The sequence below is a fragment of the Lepidochelys kempii genome, chromosome 19 (genome assembly GCF_965140285.1).
Source record: "Lepidochelys kempii isolate rLepKem1 chromosome 19, rLepKem1.hap1, whole genome shotgun sequence".
NCBI classification, from domain to species: Eukaryota; Metazoa; Chordata; order Testudines; family Cheloniidae; genus Lepidochelys; species Lepidochelys kempii.
Window position 1 is genome coordinate 19,599,333 of NC_136398.1, and position 22,381 is coordinate 19,621,713.

The 22,381-nt window shown below is 47.0% G+C and overlaps 1 protein-coding gene across 5 annotated transcripts in view; it reads right to left on the bottom strand.

Moving 5' to 3' along the window:
• The window catches only part of KDM1A (lysine demethylase 1A), a 181,340-nt gene that overhangs the window by 69,425 nt on the left and 89,534 nt on the right, over positions 1-22,381 (bottom strand). For all 5 annotated transcript variants that reach the window (XM_073317369.1, XM_073317368.1, XM_073317371.2 and 2 more), the window contains 2 exons: positions 2,218-2,308; positions 935-1,069 (listed from right to left, as the gene is read on the bottom strand). In XM_073317369.1, coding sequence (XP_073173470.1) covers positions 935-1,069; positions 2,218-2,308 — 226 coding nt within the window. The remainder of the gene's footprint in view (positions 1-934; positions 1,070-2,217; positions 2,309-22,381) is intronic.

A 22,381-nucleotide genomic window follows, 5' to 3' on the forward strand; every position in this document is an offset into this window, starting at 1 on the left:
GGAAAAGACTGAAAGGGAGTTAAGAATATGTCTAAAATCTAAATGAGAGAAGTGACGGGGACTGCTCACTGGTTCTCACACCAGATGCTGATGAAGTAGGACAGACACAGTTTGAAGTAGGACAGACACAGTTTGGATCCAAGGACTACTCTGGAATTAATGGAATCAGGGGAACCACCTCAGTTCTCAAGTCTAGATCTAATGCACCTCAGTTTCAAGGCCTTCAGACTCATTCACGATTACTCCTGGTGCTACTTACAAGATGATTCCAAACATAAGCCGAGGGAGCATTCTGTTGCCTGGTCAGAGGTCCTGTAGTCCCACAATGTATTGAGCCAGGAGGATGTCAATGACTGGATCTAAAGAGCACTCAGGCTGCTTCACAAGTATTTGGATTCTATAGAGGAGCAAAACTGGAGGAATCCAATTCCTAGGCCCAAGCAGGGAGCACCAAAGGACAAATCACTCATCAAGCTTAAAGAGCCAATCTGGCATAAATGGAGCCATATTCAGGCAGGTGAGCCTCTCGCAACCTCTGCAAGTTTCTTTCGTATTTATCAATCACTGACATTTTGGCCTTACAGGAAACAAATCTCTTCGAACATGAACTTTTTCTTTCCAGACTGCCATCTCAACATGCACAGTAGTTGGATGCCTGTTTTGGACAGTGTCCAACAGTGCCAAAGCTGAACTGTGATCTAAAACTGGACTAATTCCTCAACACGTTTATGTTGTGACAGGAGCTCATGCAGTCCCATTATCACTTTCCAGAAGCTCTAACAAAGGGAACATGCATGTGAACATTTCAGAGCAGTTTCACACAGGCAGTTCTTCAAAAGTGTACCTGACACAATTTTACATAATCAGGTTGTCGTTCAGATTTTAAAGACAAAAGTTTGTAGACTGAAACCCTTGTATTTATGGCATTCCTTACCTTGCAGAGAGCAGTAAGATCTCGGTGTTTGCTTTTCACAAGGAACTCTGCAGTAATATCCCGAGGTGGTTTTACTTCAGATGCCTCCTTATACTGCTGATGGAGCTCTTTAATCTTCTCTTTTAAATTCACCATCTGGGAAGAGGGAAGGGGAAAAAAGGGAGATTTTGTAACATTTACAGTGAAAATAAGAATTCTGCCTCAAAAACAGTCACACCACTGGCGGCACTTCCCCCCTTATTATAAGGGATGTTGCTTATGTCAAATTGCACCTCACAGGGCACAACAGTAAGAACCATCAATCCTATATTTCTAGAGATTTTCTGACTAACATGCACAGTATAAACTATTACTGTCCTCTGGCAAAGCATACAGAGTGGAACCGTTGAGGGTAGGAAAGGTGCCAGAACTCTATGCGCTTTCTCTAGAGGGATAGCAGCATCACCTGTAACAGTTAATCTGCACTAAATCTTCAAGTGTTTCAATGCTGTATGTTTCCAAATGACTAAACATCTTTTTATTTACCTTAAGATATTTAAGGTGACTTTGTAAACAATTGCAAATTAATCCCATCACAAACCATAATCTGCGATAAGCATTTCCAACAGAAGTGGTCATTACAGTGATGCTTTCAAGGAAGAGCTGGTTTGCTTTTACATATTACTTTGCACTGTCTCCATCCTCTCCACTCCATACGTATTTACAGTCTTGTCCATGTGTGTCAGCTATTGGCACAATCATTGTTGTACCTTCTTCCAGGGGGTCCTGTTTTCTTTATACAGGCTTCTTGTACTCATCTGGAAGGTCCCTATCCCATCCATATTTAAGTCACCCTTAAACAGTCACTTCTGCCATGATGGTTACAGTGAATCAAGGCGACGTCTATATAAACTGCCTACTTTCCCTGGCCTCTGCTTACTTGTTTGTCTTTAGACTGTGAGGTTCTCAGAAGAGGAAAAAAGTGTCCTTCAGTGTTAGGAAAGCCCCAGCTTAATAAAATTAATATAGTTTCCCTGGGGCTTGCCTGGCACAACACAACTTCTCCTTGTGGACCAAAAAAGCATTATTATTCATTTATGAATAGTGTTGCTGCCCTCCTTGATAAAATCCAGATAAAATTTTGTTATTTCTCCAGGTCTAGTTCCTTTTCACATAAACATTAAATGTAATGATGGTAATCAGTTTCTGAAATCAGTTTCTCCTTTAAGTCCTAATAACTTTTTCCAGTGCATTTGTAAGAGAAGGAAGTGAAAAGAGTACGCATCCATGGGAGAAGGTCTGACCTTGTTAAGGAGATCTTTCAGCTCCTCTTGAGTTTTTACTATCTTCTTCCAATGTTCAATCTGTTCATCCTTCACATGCTTCTCTTGTAATCTAGGGGTGCGGAAAGAAGCCAGAGATTATTTTAACTGGGAAATCCTAGTAAACTGCATGCTTTTCTCATCAACATCTGAGCCATGAGTGTAAAGTAATAAAATAGAACCCAGAAAAGTGTCATTTCAATAAAGAATGGGGTGTATTCTTTAGCAACTGTACAACTCATGAAAAGAAAGCAGTTGGTTAGCTAGTAGCTAAACATAGGACAACCTACCAAAAGCCAAAGGGTAGAAATTCTTACTTGCAGGAAATGTTTCCAGACAAATAGGATTCAAATATGTGGACTTCACGCTGTATCACACCTTTGTGCTATGTCAAATATTCATTTATTTTATTAATTACTAGATCACTAATGGAAGAGGAATTTTCAAGGCAGATACTGGTTAAGGTAATATTCCTCATCCTATGTCTACAAAGCAGTACTAAAAATGTGGAAAGGGTGTGCGCACAAATGCTGGACACAATATGTGCCAAGTGGCTGCAAGAAACCAAGATTTATCAAGTCGTCATCATGACTCTGTACTTTAAGAAAATCCAAACAGAATCCTTACGGGGGAAGACTCATGTAATCGCCAAGCCCAATTCCAATATTGGCCGGGAGGAAAATCAAGAAAGAGAAAACACAGCAATGGAGAAAGGATAGAAGAATGGATATTAAGAGGAAAGATAGTGCCAATACCAGTGTAGCTAACAGCCAAGCAGGCGATATTGGCAAAAGAATGACTGTGCCTAATCAGGTGAGGAATCTGGGCAAAACCAAGCAGAAACCATTAAGATGATACCAATGCGAGGAGCCTGGGTAACAGAATGGAGAAACTAGAACTACTGGTGCAGGAAGTGAAACTAGATATTCTAGGGAGAACAGAAACAGGGTGGGACAGTCGTCATGACTGTAGTACAGGGATTGAAGGGTATGCGTTGTTAAGGAAACACAGAAATAAAGGTAAAGGTGGTGGAATAGCATTGTATAATAATGATGAGGGAGACTAAAGAAATCAGAAGTGACGGAATGGATAAAATACAGTCTGTTTGTATCCAAATCATTTTGGGGAAGAAATCTCCCAGAGGTTCCCCTGGAACAGAGCTTGGTATTGGCTACAGACCCCCAGAATCCAATCTAGATATGGACAGAGACCTTTTTAAATTAAATAAATACTACTGGAAATTGTGTGATTATGGGAGACTAACTTCCCAGATATAGACTGGAAGACAAGTACAACTAATAATAGTAGGGCCGAGATTTTCCAGGATGTGATAGCTGACAGACTTCTTCTCCAAACAGTCGCTGAACCAACAAGTGGTGATGCCCTTTTAGGCTTTGTTTACACTGGAAACTGAACAACAAAACTTTTGCCGTTCAGGGGTGTGAAAAAAACAAACACATACACCCCCGAACGACAAAGTTTTGCAAACAGTGCTTTGCTGGCAGGAGTACTCTCCTGCCGACAAAGCTACTATCACTTGTTGGGAGTGGAAATCTTTTGTCAGCAGCAGAGCTCTCTCCCGCTGACAAACAGCAGCTACATTGTGTACCTTTTAGTGGCACAACAGCAGCAGCACAGCCATGTCGCTAAAAGGTGTGTAGTGTAGACAAAGCCTTAGATTTGGTATTGGTAAGTAGTGAGGAGCTCATAAAATAACTGGCTGTAGGGGACAACCTTGGTTCGAGTGATCGTGAGCTAATTCAGTTTAAACCAAATGGAAGGAGAAACAAAAATAGATCTGCAACTATTGTCCTTAATTTCAAAAGGCAAATTTAAAAAAAATTAGGGGAATTAGTTAGGGAAGTGGACTGGACTGAAGAACTCAAGGATCTGAATGTGGAGGTGGCGTGGAGTCAAAGTTACAGGATCTATCATCTGCATCCCAACCAAGGGGAAAAAATTCACAGCAAAGAGTTGAAGACCAAAGCTGGATGAGCAAGCATCTCAAACAGGTTATTAAGAGTGTCAAGCAAGAGTTAAATTTAGCTAACAGCTAAGGCAGAAACCACAGATCAAGCAGAAATGCTTCAGAGGCCCAAGGACAATGGCTTCTGTCAATAATTGATAACTCAGATATTCAAATGTCCACCCAGTAACTCAGCTTATCGGTAAGAAAGGACAATGCTGACCTCCCACAGGGCGCAGGGATATCTGTAAGCACTCATCCTTACCCTCCCACCCCGCCTCTTCCCCCCCTCTCCCCCTCCTCCCATACCCCCCCCCCCCGCAAGGTAGCCATAGATACTTGATGTAACAGGATGACCTCTATACAGATGTACTGTTCCTATTATTATCTTTGTTAAGAGCTCTCTCTTTACTTGTAACTATATCTGTCTCTGTATGTACAAATAAATGCAAATGAATTAATAAGAAAATGTATATAACTGGCCACTGTGGCACCATATTTTTGAAGCTGTTTACCAGACTTCCCGGTGCCATGAATAAATCCTCCTTCAGTATTGTCTGTGCTTGCCTGATTCTTGGGGAAAAAAATCTTTTTGCCTTTGGCGCAGTGAGCAGGATGTGATCGGGAATCCTCTGAGCGTTTCTCACAACCAGGGACAGAGGTGAGGACCCTTTTACTTACCACCTCTAGAGTGCACCTTGGTTTGGGACTCCCCAAGATACCCCTTCACACCCCTTCTTAATACAAACCAAATATAGGACGCACAGACAAGAGGACTGAAAGGGACTGTGTTTGTGGCCAAGTTTTTGGGGTGCAGGGATCGCTGGAGGAGAAGGCTGCATTGCCAGATACTGAGCACCAGGGCGTGTGCTGCAGCAGACTGAGTACAAGGGTGTGCTCAGTCGGTCTCCCCTTAAGCACCGCTTAAGTGGGATACAATGTTGTATAAGTTGCCCCAGGATGCATCAACGATTCCCTCTGTGGGACGGGAACTCATTGGCGTGCCCCAGGGAGCACCAATGATATCCTCTGCAGGAGGGAGGCTCATTGACTGGCCCCGGGGAACATCAATGATGCCCTCTACAGGAGGGAGACTCATTGATTTTATAAAAGGGAAACTGAAAAGGTTCAAAAAACAATGGCAAAAAATGGATGAAGTGAGGGTATGAGTATGATGGACAGCGTGTTGTGGTGGTCTGGTCAAACAAAAGGAAAATTAAAGAAGGGGATTGTAATAATGTATTGCAAATATGAAAGGAAATTACGAGAGTTGGAAATACTCCAAAAGGCTCTTACAGCGGAGCTGAATCAAAAGGCAGATTTCCAACACAAGCTAAGTGAGCTTGAAGCAGAAAACAAGGTTCTAAGAGCAAAACTAAAAGAAACCAGCTCTTCTGCACGCCGTATTGTTGCTAGCATACAACAAAAGGGTAATTTCACTGACATTGGTTTAGGCGGCGATACTGATAAAGACCAAAATAAAATTAATTAAAAACACCTTGAAAAACAAATTCAGAATTGGAACCTAGCACACATGGGGGAAGATCGAGATAACTGGCCCCCTCCTCCACCTCCTCCACCTTTTAACCCAGAATTAAGTGCCAGTGCTCCCTTGGCCCCTCTCATAGTGACCACTTGGTGGTCAGGGACAGGTGAAAACAGAGTGGCCCATAATACTTATAAGTACACTCCTCTCAGCACAGAGGAAATGAGGGGCTTACTGAAAGATCTCACCGATCTAAAGTGCAAAGACCAAAATTTAATATTCTTTAAAAAAAAAAAAAGCCAAATGGTTACCACCTATATGTAACATCCCAGGATCTTTATATCTTAAAAGCTAAATGTCCCAATCTATCATGGGCCAAGCTCCCTATAAAAGGATGTTTGAGCCTCAGTTAAATTTGAATCTGAAAATAATATGACCCGCGCTTCCACTGAGTTTAAGGAAGCCATCCAAGAAGCCTTGGGGAACGGAGCCGGTAATTGGGGACTAATAGTGGGCTGCGTACAAGGCAAGAACGAGCCTGCGGCTCAATATTATAAAAAAACAAAAAAATCTATTCCAGCAATGCAGGCATTGCAAACCCCAAAAAATCCTAATCAGCTGTTTCTAAAAATGTTAAAAAATGGTTTTAACTCCCACCTGCAAAAAACCCTTAATTTGGGAGTGAACCCAGGCTCTAATTATAAATCCATCTGTATGTGGGCCTCTAAATGCAAAGCCAAACAAGCTAAAAAAATAAAAAGCAAGTCTGCTTGCTGTGCTGTGGTAACAGCAAAAAATAATGTAATTTGCTATAAAAGGACAGTTACCTTTTCCGTAACTGGTGCTCTTCGAGATGTGTTGCTCATGTATATTTCACAATAGGTGTACGTGCTCACCACATGCACCGGTACCAGAAGTTTTTCCCCTAGCAGTACCTGTGGGGCGGGGGGGGGGCGCCCACAGCTACCCCTGGAGTGGCACCTGTCTGGCGCAGTGTAAGAGGAGCTGTGCACTGCCCCCACCCTCAGTTCCTTCTTGTCAGAAAACTCTGACAGAGGGAAAGGAGGGTGGGATGTGGAATAGACATAAGCAACATATCTCAAAGAATGCCAGTTACGGAAAAGGTAACTGTCTTTTCTTCCTCAAGTGATTGCTCATGTGTATTCCACAATAGGTGATTCCAAGCTATATCTGTTGGAGGTGGGTAGAAGTTCACAAGTTCCCAGGACAGAGAACAGCCCTGCCGAACCCAGCATCATCCCTGGTTTGGGGGATGATCGCTTAGTGGGAGGTGAACGTGTGAACCAAAGACCACGTGGTCGTCCTACAAATGTTCTGAATGGGAACGTGGGCCACGAAGGCAGCCGACGAAGCCTGCGCTTGAGTCAAGTGTGCCCTCACAGTGGGTGGTGGGGGGACACCCATCAGCTCATAACAGGAGCGGATGCATGAAGTGATCTGATTGGAAAGCCGCTGAGTGGAAATCGGCTGGCCCCTTGCACACTCAGCCGAGGCGACGAACACTCGCAAGGACTTTCTGAACAGCTTGGTCTGCTCGAGGTAGAAAGCCAGAGCCCACTGCACATCAAGCGTGTGGAGACAGTGCTCCTCACTGGACGCGTGAGGCTTGGGGCAGAGGACCAGTAGAAAAATGTCCTGACCCATGTAGTAGGCAGAGACCACCTTCGGGAAGAACGCGGGGTGTGGGAGGAGCTGGACCTTCTCCTTATTAAGGACCGTGTACAGCAGCTCGGAAGTCAGGGCCCTGAGCTCTGAGACTCGCCTGGCCAACGTGATTGCAACCAGGAAGGCCATCTTCCACGAGAGATGAGACCAGGAGCACGTGGCCAGTGGTTCAAACGGGGGCCCCGTGAGACGAGCCAACACCAGGTTTAGGTCCCACTGTGGGACCAGGGGTCTAGAATATGGAAAAAGACTATCCAAACCCTTAAGGAACTGGCCAGTCATAGCATGGGAAAATACCGTGCACCAGCGGATGGAAGGCCGATATGGCTGCCAGGTGCAGCTTGACTGACTAGGGCGTCAGGCCCTGGGCCCTCAGGTGGAGGAGGTAATCAAGGATAACCTGTATCAGGGTGGCCACCAGGGAGACACCCTGGTCCTCTGCCCACCTCAAGAAACGGGACCACTTCGCCAAATAAGCGCGGCAAGTGGAGGGCCGTCTACATTCCAAGAGGACGTGCTGAATCATAGAATATCAGGGTTGGAAGGGACCTCAGGAGGCCAGCTAGTCCAACTCCCTGCTCAAAGCAGGACCAATCCCCAACTAAATCATCCCAGCCAGGGCTTTGCCAAGCCTGACCTTAAAAACTTCTAAGGAAGGAGACCTAGGGAGGTGGTAGAATCTCCTTCCTTAGAAGTTTTTAAGGTCAGGCTTGACAAAGCCCTGGCTGGGATGATTTAATTGGGGATTGGTCCTGCTTTGAGCAGGGGGTTGGACTAGATGACCTCCTGAGGTCCCTTCCAACCCTGATATTCTATGATTCTATGATTCCACCACTTCCCTAGGTAACGCATTCCAGTGTTTCACGACCCTCCTAGTGAAAAAGTTTTTCCTAATATCCAACCTAAACGCTGAACCTGTTCTGAACACATCCTTTCCTCTCCGCCTAAACACTGAGCAGCCACACTGTGAGGTGAAGCGTTGCTAGGTTGGGATGGAGGAGGCGGCCCTGGTCCTGAGACAACAGGTCCGGGAGGAGCAGCAATGGCCATGGCGGAGCTACTGCAAAGCCCATGAGGGTCCCGTACCAATGTTGCCTGGACCACGCCTGGGCAATCAGGAGGACCCGGACCTTGTCCGTTATCTTCTCCAGGACCCTGCTAACTAGAGGGAACGGGGGAAGGTGTAGAGAAGCCGGCCTGACCAGGACAGGATAAAAGCATTGGAGATAGCGCCTCTCGCCAGGCCCCCCCCTTGAGCAGAACCGGGGGCATCGCCGGTTCTGCCAAGTCACGAATAGGTCCACCTGGGAAGTTCCCCACCTTCAGAAGAGCCAGTGGGCCACTTCCAGGTGGAAAGACCACTCGTGTTGAGAGGAAGTCCCCGCTCAAGCGATCCGCTCTTTTGTTCTGGGCACCAGGTAGGTGGAAGGCCTTCAGGTGGATGTCATGGGCTGTACAGAAGTCCCACAGCCTAAGGGCTTCGTGGCAGAGGATCGGGCCCCGCCTTGCCTGTTGATATAGAACATTGAGGCCTTGTTTTCCGTGAGGACCCGGACTACCTTGCCCTCCAGGTGCGAGCGGGGATGGTCAATCCCAGAGTCCGGCATGGTGAAGACCTTGTCCATCCTGTCTGTGGCCTGGGAGAACTGCGAGAAAACCAGAGCTGGAGGAGCATGCCGACATGTGACACAAGGGTTGCAGGCAAACCCTGGCTGTTGTCACTGGGAACCTTGTGACTGAGTCGATGAGACCTTTCAGGGTCTCGAATCTGTCTGGCAGGAGAGAGGCCCGGGCTGACACTGAGTCCAGGAGCACCCCGATAAACTCTGAGTTGGACTGGGATTAATGTGGACTGGGTATTGTTTACCAACAGGCCTAAGGTGATGCACGTGGACAGAAGGAGCGCCGCGTGATCCCTCACCTGCGACCGGGAGGTGCTCTTGACAAGCCAATTGTCCGGATAGGGAAATCTGGACCTCCCGCTGTAGGCCACTACCACTGACATGCATTTTGTAAACACCCTGGGGGCAGTGGACAGACCAAATGGGAGGACCGTGAATTGGTTAATGATTCTGTCCCACCACGGAACGGAGGAAGAGCCTGTGCCCCTCAAATATGTGGATGTGGAAGTATGCATCCTGTAGATCGAGGGAAGTGTACCAGTCCCCAGAATCCAGGGAGGGGATGATGGAGGCCAGGGAGACCATGAGGAACTTGAGTTTCACCATGTACTGGTTCAGACCTCGCAGGTCCAGGATGGGCCTGAGCCCCCCTTTGGCCTTCATGATAAGGAAATAACGGGAGTAATACCCCTTGCCCATGAACTCCTCGGGCACCGCCTCTATTGCTCCTAGTCCTAGGAGTCACCAAAACTCCTGCTTAAGCAGAGGTTCGTGTGAGGGGTCCCCCAAGAGGGATGGGGGCAGGGCGGGGCGTGGAGGAAATAAACTGGAGGGTGTAACCCTGGGAGATGGTGTTGAGAGCCCATCGGTCCAAGGTTAGACACAACCATTCCAGGAGGAAGGCACACAACCGATTGGATAAGGGGAGCTTTATTGGATCTCTGGTGAGGACTGGCAGGGTGCCCCCGAGCATCCCATCAAAAATGCCTTTTCCCCACCTGCTTGCACTTGGAGGACCCAGGCTGGGGGGTAGGCCAAGACTGCCTCTGAGGGCTTCTCTTATAGTCCCGCTGCTTCTTATCGGTGGCCTCATACTTCGGGAGGGCGGCCTGGGCAGGAGTCTGCTGCGGCTTGAACTTAGGTTTTGCTGGAGCTGGGACATAGAGGCCCAGAGTCTGGAGGGTCGTGCAGCAGTCTTTCATGCCATGCAGCCTTGTATCTGTCCCTGCCACAAACAGAGCTTTCCCATCAAACGGGAGATCCTGCATGCCTCACTGGACAGCCCAGAGAGCAGGAGCCATGACGCCCGTCTCATGCACACCACGGAGGCCACCGATAGTGTGGCCGTGGCATCCAAGGCTGCCTTCAGGGATGCCCTAGCGGCCGCTGCCCCTTCCTCCACTAGCGCTTTGAACTCCTTCCTATCGCACTCCTGGAGGGAGTCCTCAAACTTGGGCAGGGAGCCCCACAGATTGAATTCGTACCTGCCCAGGAGAGCCTGATGGTTTGCCACAAATAACTGGAAACCCGAAGACTAAAATATTTTCCTTCCGAAAGAGTCCAGTCTAAGAGAGTCTTTGTTCTTTGGGGTCAAGGCTGGCTGACCCTGTTGTTCCCTGTGGTTGACCGATTCGACCACCAGGGAGTTGGGTGCTGGGTGGGTATACAAGTACTCATGCCCTTTAGTGGGTACAAAGTACTTGTGTTCTGCCTTTTCAGAGATGGGGGTCAACGAGGCCGGTGTTTACCACAGGGCATTTGAAATCTTAGCCACCCCTTCATGGAGAGGCAAGGCCACCCTACCCGGTGCCAACAGGGACAGCATGTTAAACAGGGAGTCTGAGGGCTTGATGCCACTCCTCTGCTTGGAGGTGGAGGCTTGATTCCACCCTCTTTAAGACTTCTTGGTGGACCCTGAAGTCCTCCTGCAGGATGGAGGGGCCACAATCGCCTCCTCCGGGTGGGGCGAGGAGGCCAGTGCAGTGCTCTGGGTGTCGTCCGGCACCAGCGGGTCGACCACCTGGTTGGACTCCGAGCACAGTGCTGAGGACGTATGTCCCACTGACTCCTTTCTTGTGGGTCTGGAGAGGGAGGCTGACGGTGCCTCCGAAGCTCCGGCCACCAAGCAGGCTCCCCACCAGGGGCTGCGCCGGAGGCCACGGTGCCCACTGGTACCATTGGGCCGGCCACAACGCTCGGTGCCGCTGCACCTGCTGTGGCACCGTCAGGGCCAGCTGTTCAGGTTGGCTGGCCTGGCCCATCGAGGGACGGCTACAACTGGAGACCAGGTTGGCGTAAGATCTGCTGCTATCACTGGACCGGAAAGAGCAGCGGTGCCAGGATCTATGACGGCCATGGGACCGTGATCTCAACATGGAGGATCGGTACCGATGGTAACAGCTGCTCCCGAACGGCCTTGGTGGACGGACTTGCGCCGGTGAGATGCCGGCAATCGACGCCCGGGGCTGCGATGTCTTGGCGGGGACTTGGAGCGGGAGTCTGAGCGGGAACGGCATCGACAACCATGCCATGACTGACTGCGGTGCCCTCTCCAAGACAAGTATAGTTGGCGACGCCCACTGCGGTACCATCAATATTTGCTCCTTGAGGACGAGCGGTGCCGGGAGTCCCGGACGGATGGAACCCAGCCAGACAGTCTCGTTGGCATCGAAGGCGATCCACATGGACTCTGCCCCAAGCAGTCGCTGGGCGGCGTTGGGAACGTTCCCTCGACTGAGACCGGTACTGGGCTGGAGGCGACTGTAGAGATCCCAGCGGTGGCTTGCCTCTGGAGCATGGGCCCGACATCAGCAGTGCTCCAGGCACTGGCATGGACACAATGTTCCGGGCCGCCTGCAGGGCTTCAGGCATGGATGGTATCCGGACAGGCCTGTTCCGAAGGGGCCGAGCTACTCCGCTCAACGTGAGTCGGAGGCCTGGGGCTTGGTGGGGATCAAGGACGGTCTGACATGGGCCTAGCCTCTGTCCCAGACTTTCCTCAGTGCCACTGTGAAGAAGGAGTCTTCCTGGCCCTCTTGGTGCGCCCCGCGGAGGGGGAGTGGTGCCGATTGGTCGATGGCACCGGAGGGTCACTGCGTACTGATGCCGCGGTGCCAGGTACCGGTTCGGAGCGGCGTGTCGGAATCGGGGTCAGTGCCCACTCCATCAGGATGGCCCGGAGCCTAATATCCCTTTCTCTTTTGGTCCGAGGCTTAAACGACTTGCAAATCTTGCACCTTTCGCTGATATAGGTTTCTCCCAAACAGTGCAAACAGTCTGTGTGCGGGTCACTTCTTGGCATAGAACACCTACAAGAGCCACACGACTTAAACCCGGGGCGCAGGGCATGCCCCGGCCCGGGCTCATTGACTAAACTAACTAAACAACTATCTACACGTACTAACACTGAACGAACAAACAGTTCTGGGGACGAGCTACAGCAAAGCTGGAGCAGAGCAGTTCTGACGCACATTCACTGGCGGCAAGAAGGAACTGAGGGTGGGGAGAGCACGCAGCTCCCCTTATACTGCGCCAGGCAGGCGCCACTCCAGGGGTCGCGGGGGGCGCTCCCCCCCCCCATGGGTACTTCTAGGGGAAAAACTTCCAGCACTGGTGCATGTGGAGAGCATGCATATCTATTGTGGAATACACATGAGCAATCACTCGAAGAAGAACTGTGGGTGTCCCGGACACACCAAAAAAAAACCTGCAAACGTAAAGTCCAAAAGCCTCATCATGGCCAGCCAAATCCCCACAGTACTTCACTATCCTTCCGACCTGGTCCTGGTCCTGCCCCTACTATCCCCCCTACCTCCCATTGTTTTGTGTGCAGGGAGACCGGGCATTGGGCAGCCAGGTGCCCAAGCCGAATAACCCTGGGTAACCAGCCCCACCCGGTGTCCCAACCAACTGCCAACCCTTACTCGCACCTGAATAAAAAGGAAATGGCCAGGCTTTTAAATGCTATGACACACTAAGATTCAGCGGCCGCCTTGCCTGTCAGACATATGCAAACAAACCGCTCAAGGCCACACTTACACGCATAAATAAGGGGCCAGCCATGCACAATTCTTGTGGACACGGGAGCATCTGTTTCCATTACTGACCTCCCCCTCCTCACTACTAAACTGTATATTACTATTTCAGGGATAGGAGGTGCACAACTCATGGCTTACAAAAGCTATCCTGTTCTTGTAAAATCTAATCTATTCTTTTGGACTCAGTCTTTTTATGTAGCTCCAAATACAGGGGGGACTATTCTGGGCATAAACGCCCTCTGTGACCTTGCAGCAACTCTTAACCTCGCTCAGAGTACAGTTTCATTTACTAATAAACTTATGCGTACTCATACCATCCCCCTCCGCAATGATACGTCCCTCTCTTCTGTTGCAACTGCTAAATCTGTGGCTCTTACTTGGGGTACATCTAATCCTTTTCAAGACTTAGATTCCAGATTTCCCTCAGTGTGGACGAAAAATAAGATGTCTTGCGGTTTGGTGCCTGCTCATCTCAGCCCACTCATCCAGGTCACCGGCCAACTCCTCCACCTACCAAGCAATACCCTCTCAAATCTGAGGCCATGAACACAGTAGGTGATATTACTTACTCTCTACTTCAGCAAGGCATGCTGGTTCCCTGTTCCTCCCCCACCAACTCCCGCATCTGGCCAATTAAAAAAACCTAATGGCTCCTGGCACCTTATCATTAATTACCGTACTGTTAACCAACATGCAGACAAACTTGCCCCTGTTGTTGCCGACCCATCAGCGGCCCTCTTGGGCCTTAATCCTTCTTAATGTATATTTATTGTGTTAGACATTGCTAACGGTTTCTGGAGCCTTCCCGTGCATCCAGAATCACAGCCCTGGTTTGCATTCACCTTTGGCCCCACCCAGTACAGTTGGGCCTGCCTGCCCCAAGGATTTCACAATGCCCCCAACCTTTTTCATCAAGTTATGGCTAAGGCTCTTTCCTCAGTAAATTGGGTTGCTGCCAACTCTGTGTGTTTACAATATGTGAATAATTTACTGCTTGCATCCTCCATGGCCTCTAATCACTCATGTGCCCTCCAACTTCTACTTCACGCCTTGGCAAATGCAAGCCTAAAAGTTAATCCTCAAAAAGCCCATGTAGCTTTATCTACGGTTCAATATCTGGGCTATACAGTCTCCCAGGACTCAAAAACCCTCACCTCAGACCATCGAATTGCAATTGCTGCAGCCCCATGACCCACAACGGTGTGTAAGCTACTAAAACTAATGGGTCTCCTAAATTTTTGCAGACAATATGTCCCATCTTTTTCCACCCTAGCACAATCTCCTAATGACCTCCTTAGAGGGGCTCAAGCCTCCTCAGACCTCATTTCTTTGTCACCAGAGCATAACCACTTCTTAACTAAACTTAAAATAGCCCTTCTTTCTGCCTCTGCACTTGGGTTCCCCCACCCCTCAGTACCATTTAAGCTTCGGACACATGTACAGGATGGCCAGGCTGTTGCCGTGCTCACTCAAAACCACAGAGACAGGCACCGCCCTGTGGCCTACTTCTCCAGTCGTCTTGATTCGGTAGCTCTAGCCTTTAATCACTGTCTCCAAGCTGTGGAGGCAGCTTCTTGGACCGTAACAGTCACAGCCCCTCTAGTCTCTGGGGCTCCTCACACAATCTTTGTGCCACATGCAGTGCATAAATTCCTGAATGGGGGCCAATTTTCAAAAATCACCTCAGCCAGATGGTCCAAGTGGGAATGCACCCTTTTAAGACCACACATTACAACTGCACACTCAAATCTTTTTAATTCTGCTACCTTAATGCCAACAGGGGAACCCCATAAATGATCTCCTTCTAAAAATACTGTGGTCAAAGACCAAGTTGTATCTAAACAACCACTACCTTTTTCTAATTTTGTTTTGTTTTGTCAATAAATCCCAATACTATGTTAACGGCCAACCTTACAACAGCTGGGCAATCTGCAATCTGTCAGGTACGTGCCTTCGCTTGGGTCCCTTGCCACAATCTTGTTCAGCCCAAGTAGCAAAATTAATGGCCCTAATGCAAGCCTGCCTTTTGGCTAAAGATCACAATGTAACTATTTACACGGACAGCCGCTAAGCTTTCGGGGTGGTTCATAATTACTTAAAGTCCTAGACTAACAGGGGATACCTCACTTCATTTGGTACCCCTCTTAAAAATGGGGGGGGGTATATTGCAAATTTATTGCAATCTGAAGTGGCTGTAGTTAAAATCAAGGCACATACCAGAAACAATGACCCTCTTTCCCTTGCAAATGCAGCCACAGACGAGGCGGCCAAAAAGGCTGCCACAATGCCTCAGGACAATTTTCAAGTAGCAGCCACCCAAATTTCTGACCTGAAACAAATTTCTTTACCTGAATTGCAAGAACAATGTCCTAAAAAGAAAAAATGGATATGGATTGAGAATGCAAAATTGACAAAACAATACCTGGGTTACAAAGGACCAACAGTTTGTGGCTTCAAGAGCAATTATATCTCACCTTTGTGATCTCTACCACCTGCCAACACATCCAAACCCAAAAAGCTATGCTGCACCACATAAAGGGAAAGTGGTGGTGGCCCAAAATGACAGCGGACATAAGTGACTATGCCTTGTATGCGCTAAATGTAATGAAGGCAAAAAGCTTAAAATAGCCATGAGACATCAGCCTCGACCCATGGGCCCTATGCAAAAAATTCAAATTGATTTTATAGGTCCCTTGCTACCTACCAAAGGAAAAAAAAATATTGCTTGGTTCTAATTAATCACTTTACTCGATGGATTGAAGCCTTCCCCACCTCTAAGAATGATGCAGGAACAGTGGCCAATGGCCAACGAATTTTGCCCCCGATGGGGCCTACCCTGTTCAATAGACTCAGCTCAAGGAACGCATTTTACAGGACGAATCATGAAGGAGGTCTGCGCTGCCCTAAGCACCAAACAGAAATTCCACTGTCCATACTGCCCTGAGAGTTCTGGACTGGTAGAATGAGCAAACCAAACTTTAAAAAAACCCACAAAGGCTTTACTATTTCAAGGAACCAACTGGGTAGCACAACTACCCACTGCCCTTCTTTCTATGAGGGCAAGCCCTACTGCCAGCACAGGAATTTTGCCCTTCGAACTCATTACTGGAATGACCATGTCGCTGAGTGAAGGATATGTAGTCCCGGCTCCCCTCCCCCTGGTCTCTGACACTGTACGGGAATATATCAAACATTTAAATTAAGTCTTACAACCCCTAAAACTAACTGTCCAAGATCGACAAGCAGCCCAGGACCCTCCAGAAACCCCGTCTTGGGCGGACATGCAGGAGGGAGATCACGTTATGGTAAGGATACATAACCCCAGGGTACTTCAGCCAAAATACTCCGGCCCGCACATGGTATTGGCCCATACAAATACCTCAGTGAAAGTGCGAGGAATCTCAACATGGGTCCATAAAACCAGAATTAAAATGTATAAATGATTCATAGATATTTAGGTCAGAAGGGACCATTATGATCATCTAGTCTGACCTCCTGCACAATGCAGGCCACAGAATTTCACCCACCACTCCTAAAAAAGACCTCACACCTATATCTGTGCTATTGAAGTCCTCAAATTGTAGTTTGAAGACCTCAAGGAGCAGAGAATCCTCCAGCAAGTGACCCGTGCCCCATGCTACAGAGGAAGGCGAAAAACCTCCAGGGCCTTCCAATCTGCCCTGGAGGAAAATTCCTTCCCGACCCCAAATATGGCGATCAGCTAAACCCTGAGCATATGGGCAAGATTCATCAGCCAGATACTACAGAAAATTCTTTCCCGGGTAACTTGGATCTTACCCCATCTAAAAACCCATCACAGGCCATTGGGCCTATTTACCATGAATATTTAATTACCAAAACCATGTTATCCCATCATACCATCTCCTCCATAAACTTATCGAGTTTAATCTTAAAGCAAGATAGATCTTTTGCCCCCACTACTTCCCTCGGAAGGCTATTCCAAAACTTCACTCCTCTGATGGTTAGAAACCTTCGTCTAATTTCTAATCTAAATTTCCTAGTGGCCAGTTTATATCCATTTGTTCTTGTGTCCACATTGGTACTGAGTTTAAATAATTCCTCTCCCTCTCTGGTATTTATCCCTCTGATATATTTATAGAGAACAATCATGTCTCCCCTCAACCTTCTTTTAGTTAGGCTAAACAAGCCAAGCTCCCTGAGTCTCCTTTCATAAGACAAGTTTTCCATTCCTCGGATCATCCTAGTAGCCCTTCTCTGTACCTGTTCCAGTTTGAATTCATCCTTCTTAAACATGGGAGACCAGAACTGCACACAGTATTCCAGGTGAGGTCTCACCAGTGCCTTATATAACGGTACTAAAACCTCCTTATCCCTACTGGAAATACCTCTCCTGATGCATCCCAAGACGACATTAGCTTTTTTCACAGCCATATCACATTGGCAGCTCAGTCATCCTATGATCAACCAATACTCCAAGGTCCTTTTCCTCCTCCGTTACTTCTAGTTGATGCGTCCCTAGCTTATTATAATAACAATAATAATTGTTATTATTTTATTAATAACAATAAAATTCTTGTCATTAATCCCTAAATGCATGACCTTACACTTCTCACTATTAAATTTCATCCTATTCCTATTACTCCAGTTTACAAAGTCATCCAGATCCTCCTGTAGGGTATCCCTGTCCTTCTCTAAATTAGCAATACCTCCCAGCTTTGTATCATCTGCAAACTTTATTAGCACACTCCCACTTTTTGTGCCCAGGTCAGTAATAAAAAGATTAAATAAGATTGGTCCCAAAACTGATCCTTGAGGAACTCCACTGGTAACCTCCCTCCAACTTGACAGTTCACCTTTCAGTAGGACCCGTTGTAGTCTCCCCTTTAACCAATTCCCTATCCACCTTTCAATTTTCCTATTGATGCCCATCTTATCCAATTTAACTAATAATTCCCCATGTGGCACAGTATCAAACGCCTTACTAAAATCTAAGTAAATTAGATCCACTGCGTTTCCTTTATCTAAAAAATCTGTTACTCTCTCAAAGAAGGAGATCAGGTTGGTTTGGCACGATCTACCTTTTGTAAAACCATGTTGTATTTTGTCCCATTTACCATTGACTTCAATGTCCTTAACCACCTTCTCCTTCAAAATTTTTTCCAAGACCTTGCATACTACAGATGTCAAACTAACAGGCCTATAATTACTTGGATCACTTTTTTTCCCTTTCTTAAAAATAGGAACTATGTTAGCAATTCTCCAATCATACGGTACAACCCCTGAGTTTACAGATTCATTAAAAATTCTTGCTAATGGGCTTGCAATTTCTTGTGCCAATTCTTTTAATATTCTTGGATGAAGATTATCTGGGCCCCCCGATTTAGTCCCATTAAGCTGTTTGAGTTTCGCTTCTACCTCAGATATGGTGATGTCTACCTCCATATCCTCATTCCCATTTATCATGCTACCATTATCCCTAAGATCCTCTTTAGTCTTATTAAAGACTGAGGCAAAGTATTTGTTTAGATATTGGGCCATGCCTAGATTATCCTTGACCTCCACTCCATCCTCAGTTTTTAGCGGTCCCACTTCTTTCTTTGTTTTCTTCCTATTTATATGACTATAGAACCTTTTACTATTGGTTTTAATTCCCTTTGCAAGGTCCAACTCTACTTGACTTTTAGCCTGTCTCACTTTATCCCTACATATTCTGACCTCAATAAGGTAGCTTTCCTTACTGATCCCTCCCTTCTTCCACTCCCTATATGCTTTCTGCTTTTTCTTAATTACCTCTCTAAGATGCTTGCTCATCCAGCTTGGTCTACAACTCCTGCCTATGAATTTTTTCCCCTTTCTTGGGATGCAGGCTTCCGATAGCTTCTGCAGCTTTAATTTAAAATAATCCCAGGCCTCCTCTACCTTTAAACCCATAAATTCTTCAGTCCAATCCACTTCCCTAACTAATTTCCTTAATTTTTGAAAGTCAGCCCTTTTGAAATCAAAAACCCTAGTTGCAGATTTATTTTTGTTAATCCTTCCATTCAGTTTGAACTGAATTAGCTCATGATCACTTGAGCCAAGATTATCCCCTACAACCATTTCCTCTATGAGGTCCTCATTACTCACCAAGACCAAATCTAAAATGGCATCCCCTCTAGTCGGTTCAGCAACTACTTGCTGAAGGAATCCATCAGCTATCGCATCTAGGAAAATCTGAGCCCTATTATTATTACTAGCACTCGTCCTCCAGTCTATATCTGGGAAGTTAAAGTCTCCCATGATCACACAGTTTCCATTAGTATTTACTTTATTAAAAACATTAAAAAGGGCTCTATCCATATCCAAATTAGATCCCGGCGGTCTATAGCACACCCCAAGCACTATCCCAGGGGAGGCTCTAATAGTTTTCTTCCCCAATTTAATTGTTGCCCAGACAGACTCAGTCATATCCATTTCATCGCTTCTTATTTCTTTACATTCTATCTCATCATTGATATACAGTGCTACTCCACCACCTTTACCTTTATTTCGGTCTTTCCTAAACAGCACATACCCTTCAATACCTGTAGCCCAGTCATGACTACTATTCCACCAGGTCTCTGTTATACCTAGAATATCTGGTTTCACTTCCTGCACCAGTAACTCTAGTTCCTCCATTTTGTTACCTAGGCTCCTTGCATTAGTGTACAAACATCTTAATTTTTGCTGTTTGGCCTCACTCACATTCTGTACCCTATTAGGCACGGTTATTTTACTACCAGTATAACCTATTAGACTTGTATCTACACTGCCCTTCCTCCTACCTACAGCTGTATCCACTCTTACTTCATTTTCTTTCCACTCTATGCTAAATTCTGGCATGGAGATTACCTGGACATCTCCCAACCATCTCCCCCAAATTCCTAGTTTAAAGCTCTCTTAATCAGTTGTGCCAGCCTCCATCCTAGAAGTCTATTTCCTTCCCTACTCAGATGAAGTCCATCCCGAGAGAACTGTCCTCTATCCATGAATGCCTCCCAATGGCCATACATCCCAAAGCCCTCCTTATAGCACCACTGCCTAAGCCATCTATTGATAGTCATAATCTTGTCACACCTTTGTTGCCCTTCTCTAGGAACAGGCAGAATCCCACTAAAGATCACCTGAGCCTCAATTTCCTTAAGCGTCCTCCCCAGCCTAGCATAGTCTCCCTTAATACTTTCCAGCAAGAATCTAGCCGTATCATTTGTTCCCACATGAAGGATAATTAGGGGATTCTTTCCCGCTCCCTTTAGAATCCTTTTCAACCTCAGGTCTACATCCCGTATCTTAGCACCTGGAAGACAGCACACCCTCCTATTTTCTGGATCAGCTCTGGTTACAGGCCTATCTATTCTTCTCAGTAAAGAGTCCCCAATCACATAGACCTGCCTTTTCCTAGTGACGGTGCTATTCTCCAGTCTATCCCCTGTTCCCTCTGGCTGCAAGTTCTTTCCATTCCCATTCTCCCTTGTAATCCTTTTTAACCCATCCTGTATCCTCCTGGGGCTCATATTTGGTGTAATCTCCATTAACTCTTCCCCTTTTCCTATAGGACTAACCGCTCTTCTCTTCTTCCTTGCCCTGTCACCTTCAGTGACTACCTGCTGAGCCCCTTCTTCATTTTCCAACTCTGCAAACCTATTCTGAAGCTCTATTTCTCCTTCACTAGCCCGTCTTTTCCTCTGCCTAGTTTTTAGTCACATGCTTCCACTGACCACTTTCCTCACCCAGTCTCCCCTCAGAATTCCCTAGTCCTGCTTCCATCTGCAAGTCTGAGCTTTTCCCTTCAGATACCTCATGTCTTTGCTCCATAATCTACTCAAACCCCTTCCTAAACTCTACCAGACTTTCCACCTGCATCTCCAAACCTCTGATCTTTTCCTCCATCAGCTCTATCAGACGGCATTTCATGCAGACAAAACTCTTACCAGGTGCCCCCTCCAGGATCATGTACATACCACAGCTTCCACATCCAGTCATCTTCATTGTGTCATCTGCTACATTGGTCACTCCCACTGCCACCTCTGAATCTGTCATAGCCTTCCCACCTAAATCCTGTTAATCTGGGAAACACAAACCACACCAAAACACCACCACCCACAGCAAAACCGAACCCCACACAAGCACCACAAGACAAACTCCCCTTTCAAACTCCCACTCAAACTCCCCTGTTTACAGCTCTGTTTGCTAGCTCCTGTGCCGCTGCCTGACTGGCTGCTACCTTTATAGGACCCCTACTCAGTGAAGCCCCGCCCCCTAATCAGGGCTCAGCTTCTCTCCCAGCACAAAGCCCCTACAAGCCTCTACACATACAGATACTACCAATACAAAACCAAACAAACACAAATACTTTCTCCTCCAACAGAACTCCCACTCAAACTCCCCTGTTTACAGCTCTGTTTGCTAGCTCCTGTGCCGCTGCAGCTGTCTGTGAATTCATTCTGTTTATATTGTATTCTTTTAGGTAACAAATGTGGCTCCCCATGTTCATCTTCCTGGCAAACATACCTGACGCAGGCTCCTGGGACCCGCCCTTGGTACACGTTACACAAAATACCTGTTTAATAGCTGGTCAGTATGTGCAATTCCCTGCAGGAGGCAGTGGCAAATGGGTAAAGAAACCAGACACTTGGCTGACCACCCGGGACCTATCGTGGTTACAAGCTCGCCCCCATAAGGATCCTGGGACCAAGGTCCCAATCCAACTACCACAGCCCGGGAGCAGCCTTCGGCTCCCTCCCTGCATCTCACCAAATATGGACTGTAAATGGGTATTTAGCCTCGTGGGATGTGCGTCCACACATATAGGTTTCAGAGTAACAGTCGTGTTAGTCTGTATTCGCAAAAAGAAAAGGAGTACTTGTGGCACCTTAGAGACTAACCAATTTATTTGAGCATAAGCTTTCGTGAGCTACAGCTCACTTCATCGGATGCATACTGTGGAAAGTGTAGAAGATCTTTTTATACACACAAAGCATGAAAAAACACCTCTCCCCACCCCACTCTCCTGCTGGTAATAGGTTATCTAAAGTGACCACTCTCCTTACAATATGTATGATAATCAAGGTGGGCCATTTCCAGCACAAATCCAGGGTTTAACAAGAACGTCGGGGGGGGGCAGGGGGGTAGGAAAAAACAAGGGGAAATAGCCACTCCCAGTCTCTATTCAAGCCTAAGTTAATTGTATCCAATTCGCAAATGAATTCCAATTCAACAGTTTCTCGCTGGAGTCTGGATTTGAAGTTTTTTTGTTGTAATATCGCAACTTTCATGTCTGTAATTGCGTGACCAGAGAGATTGAAGTGTTCTCCGACTGGTTTATGAATGTTATAATTCTTGACATCTG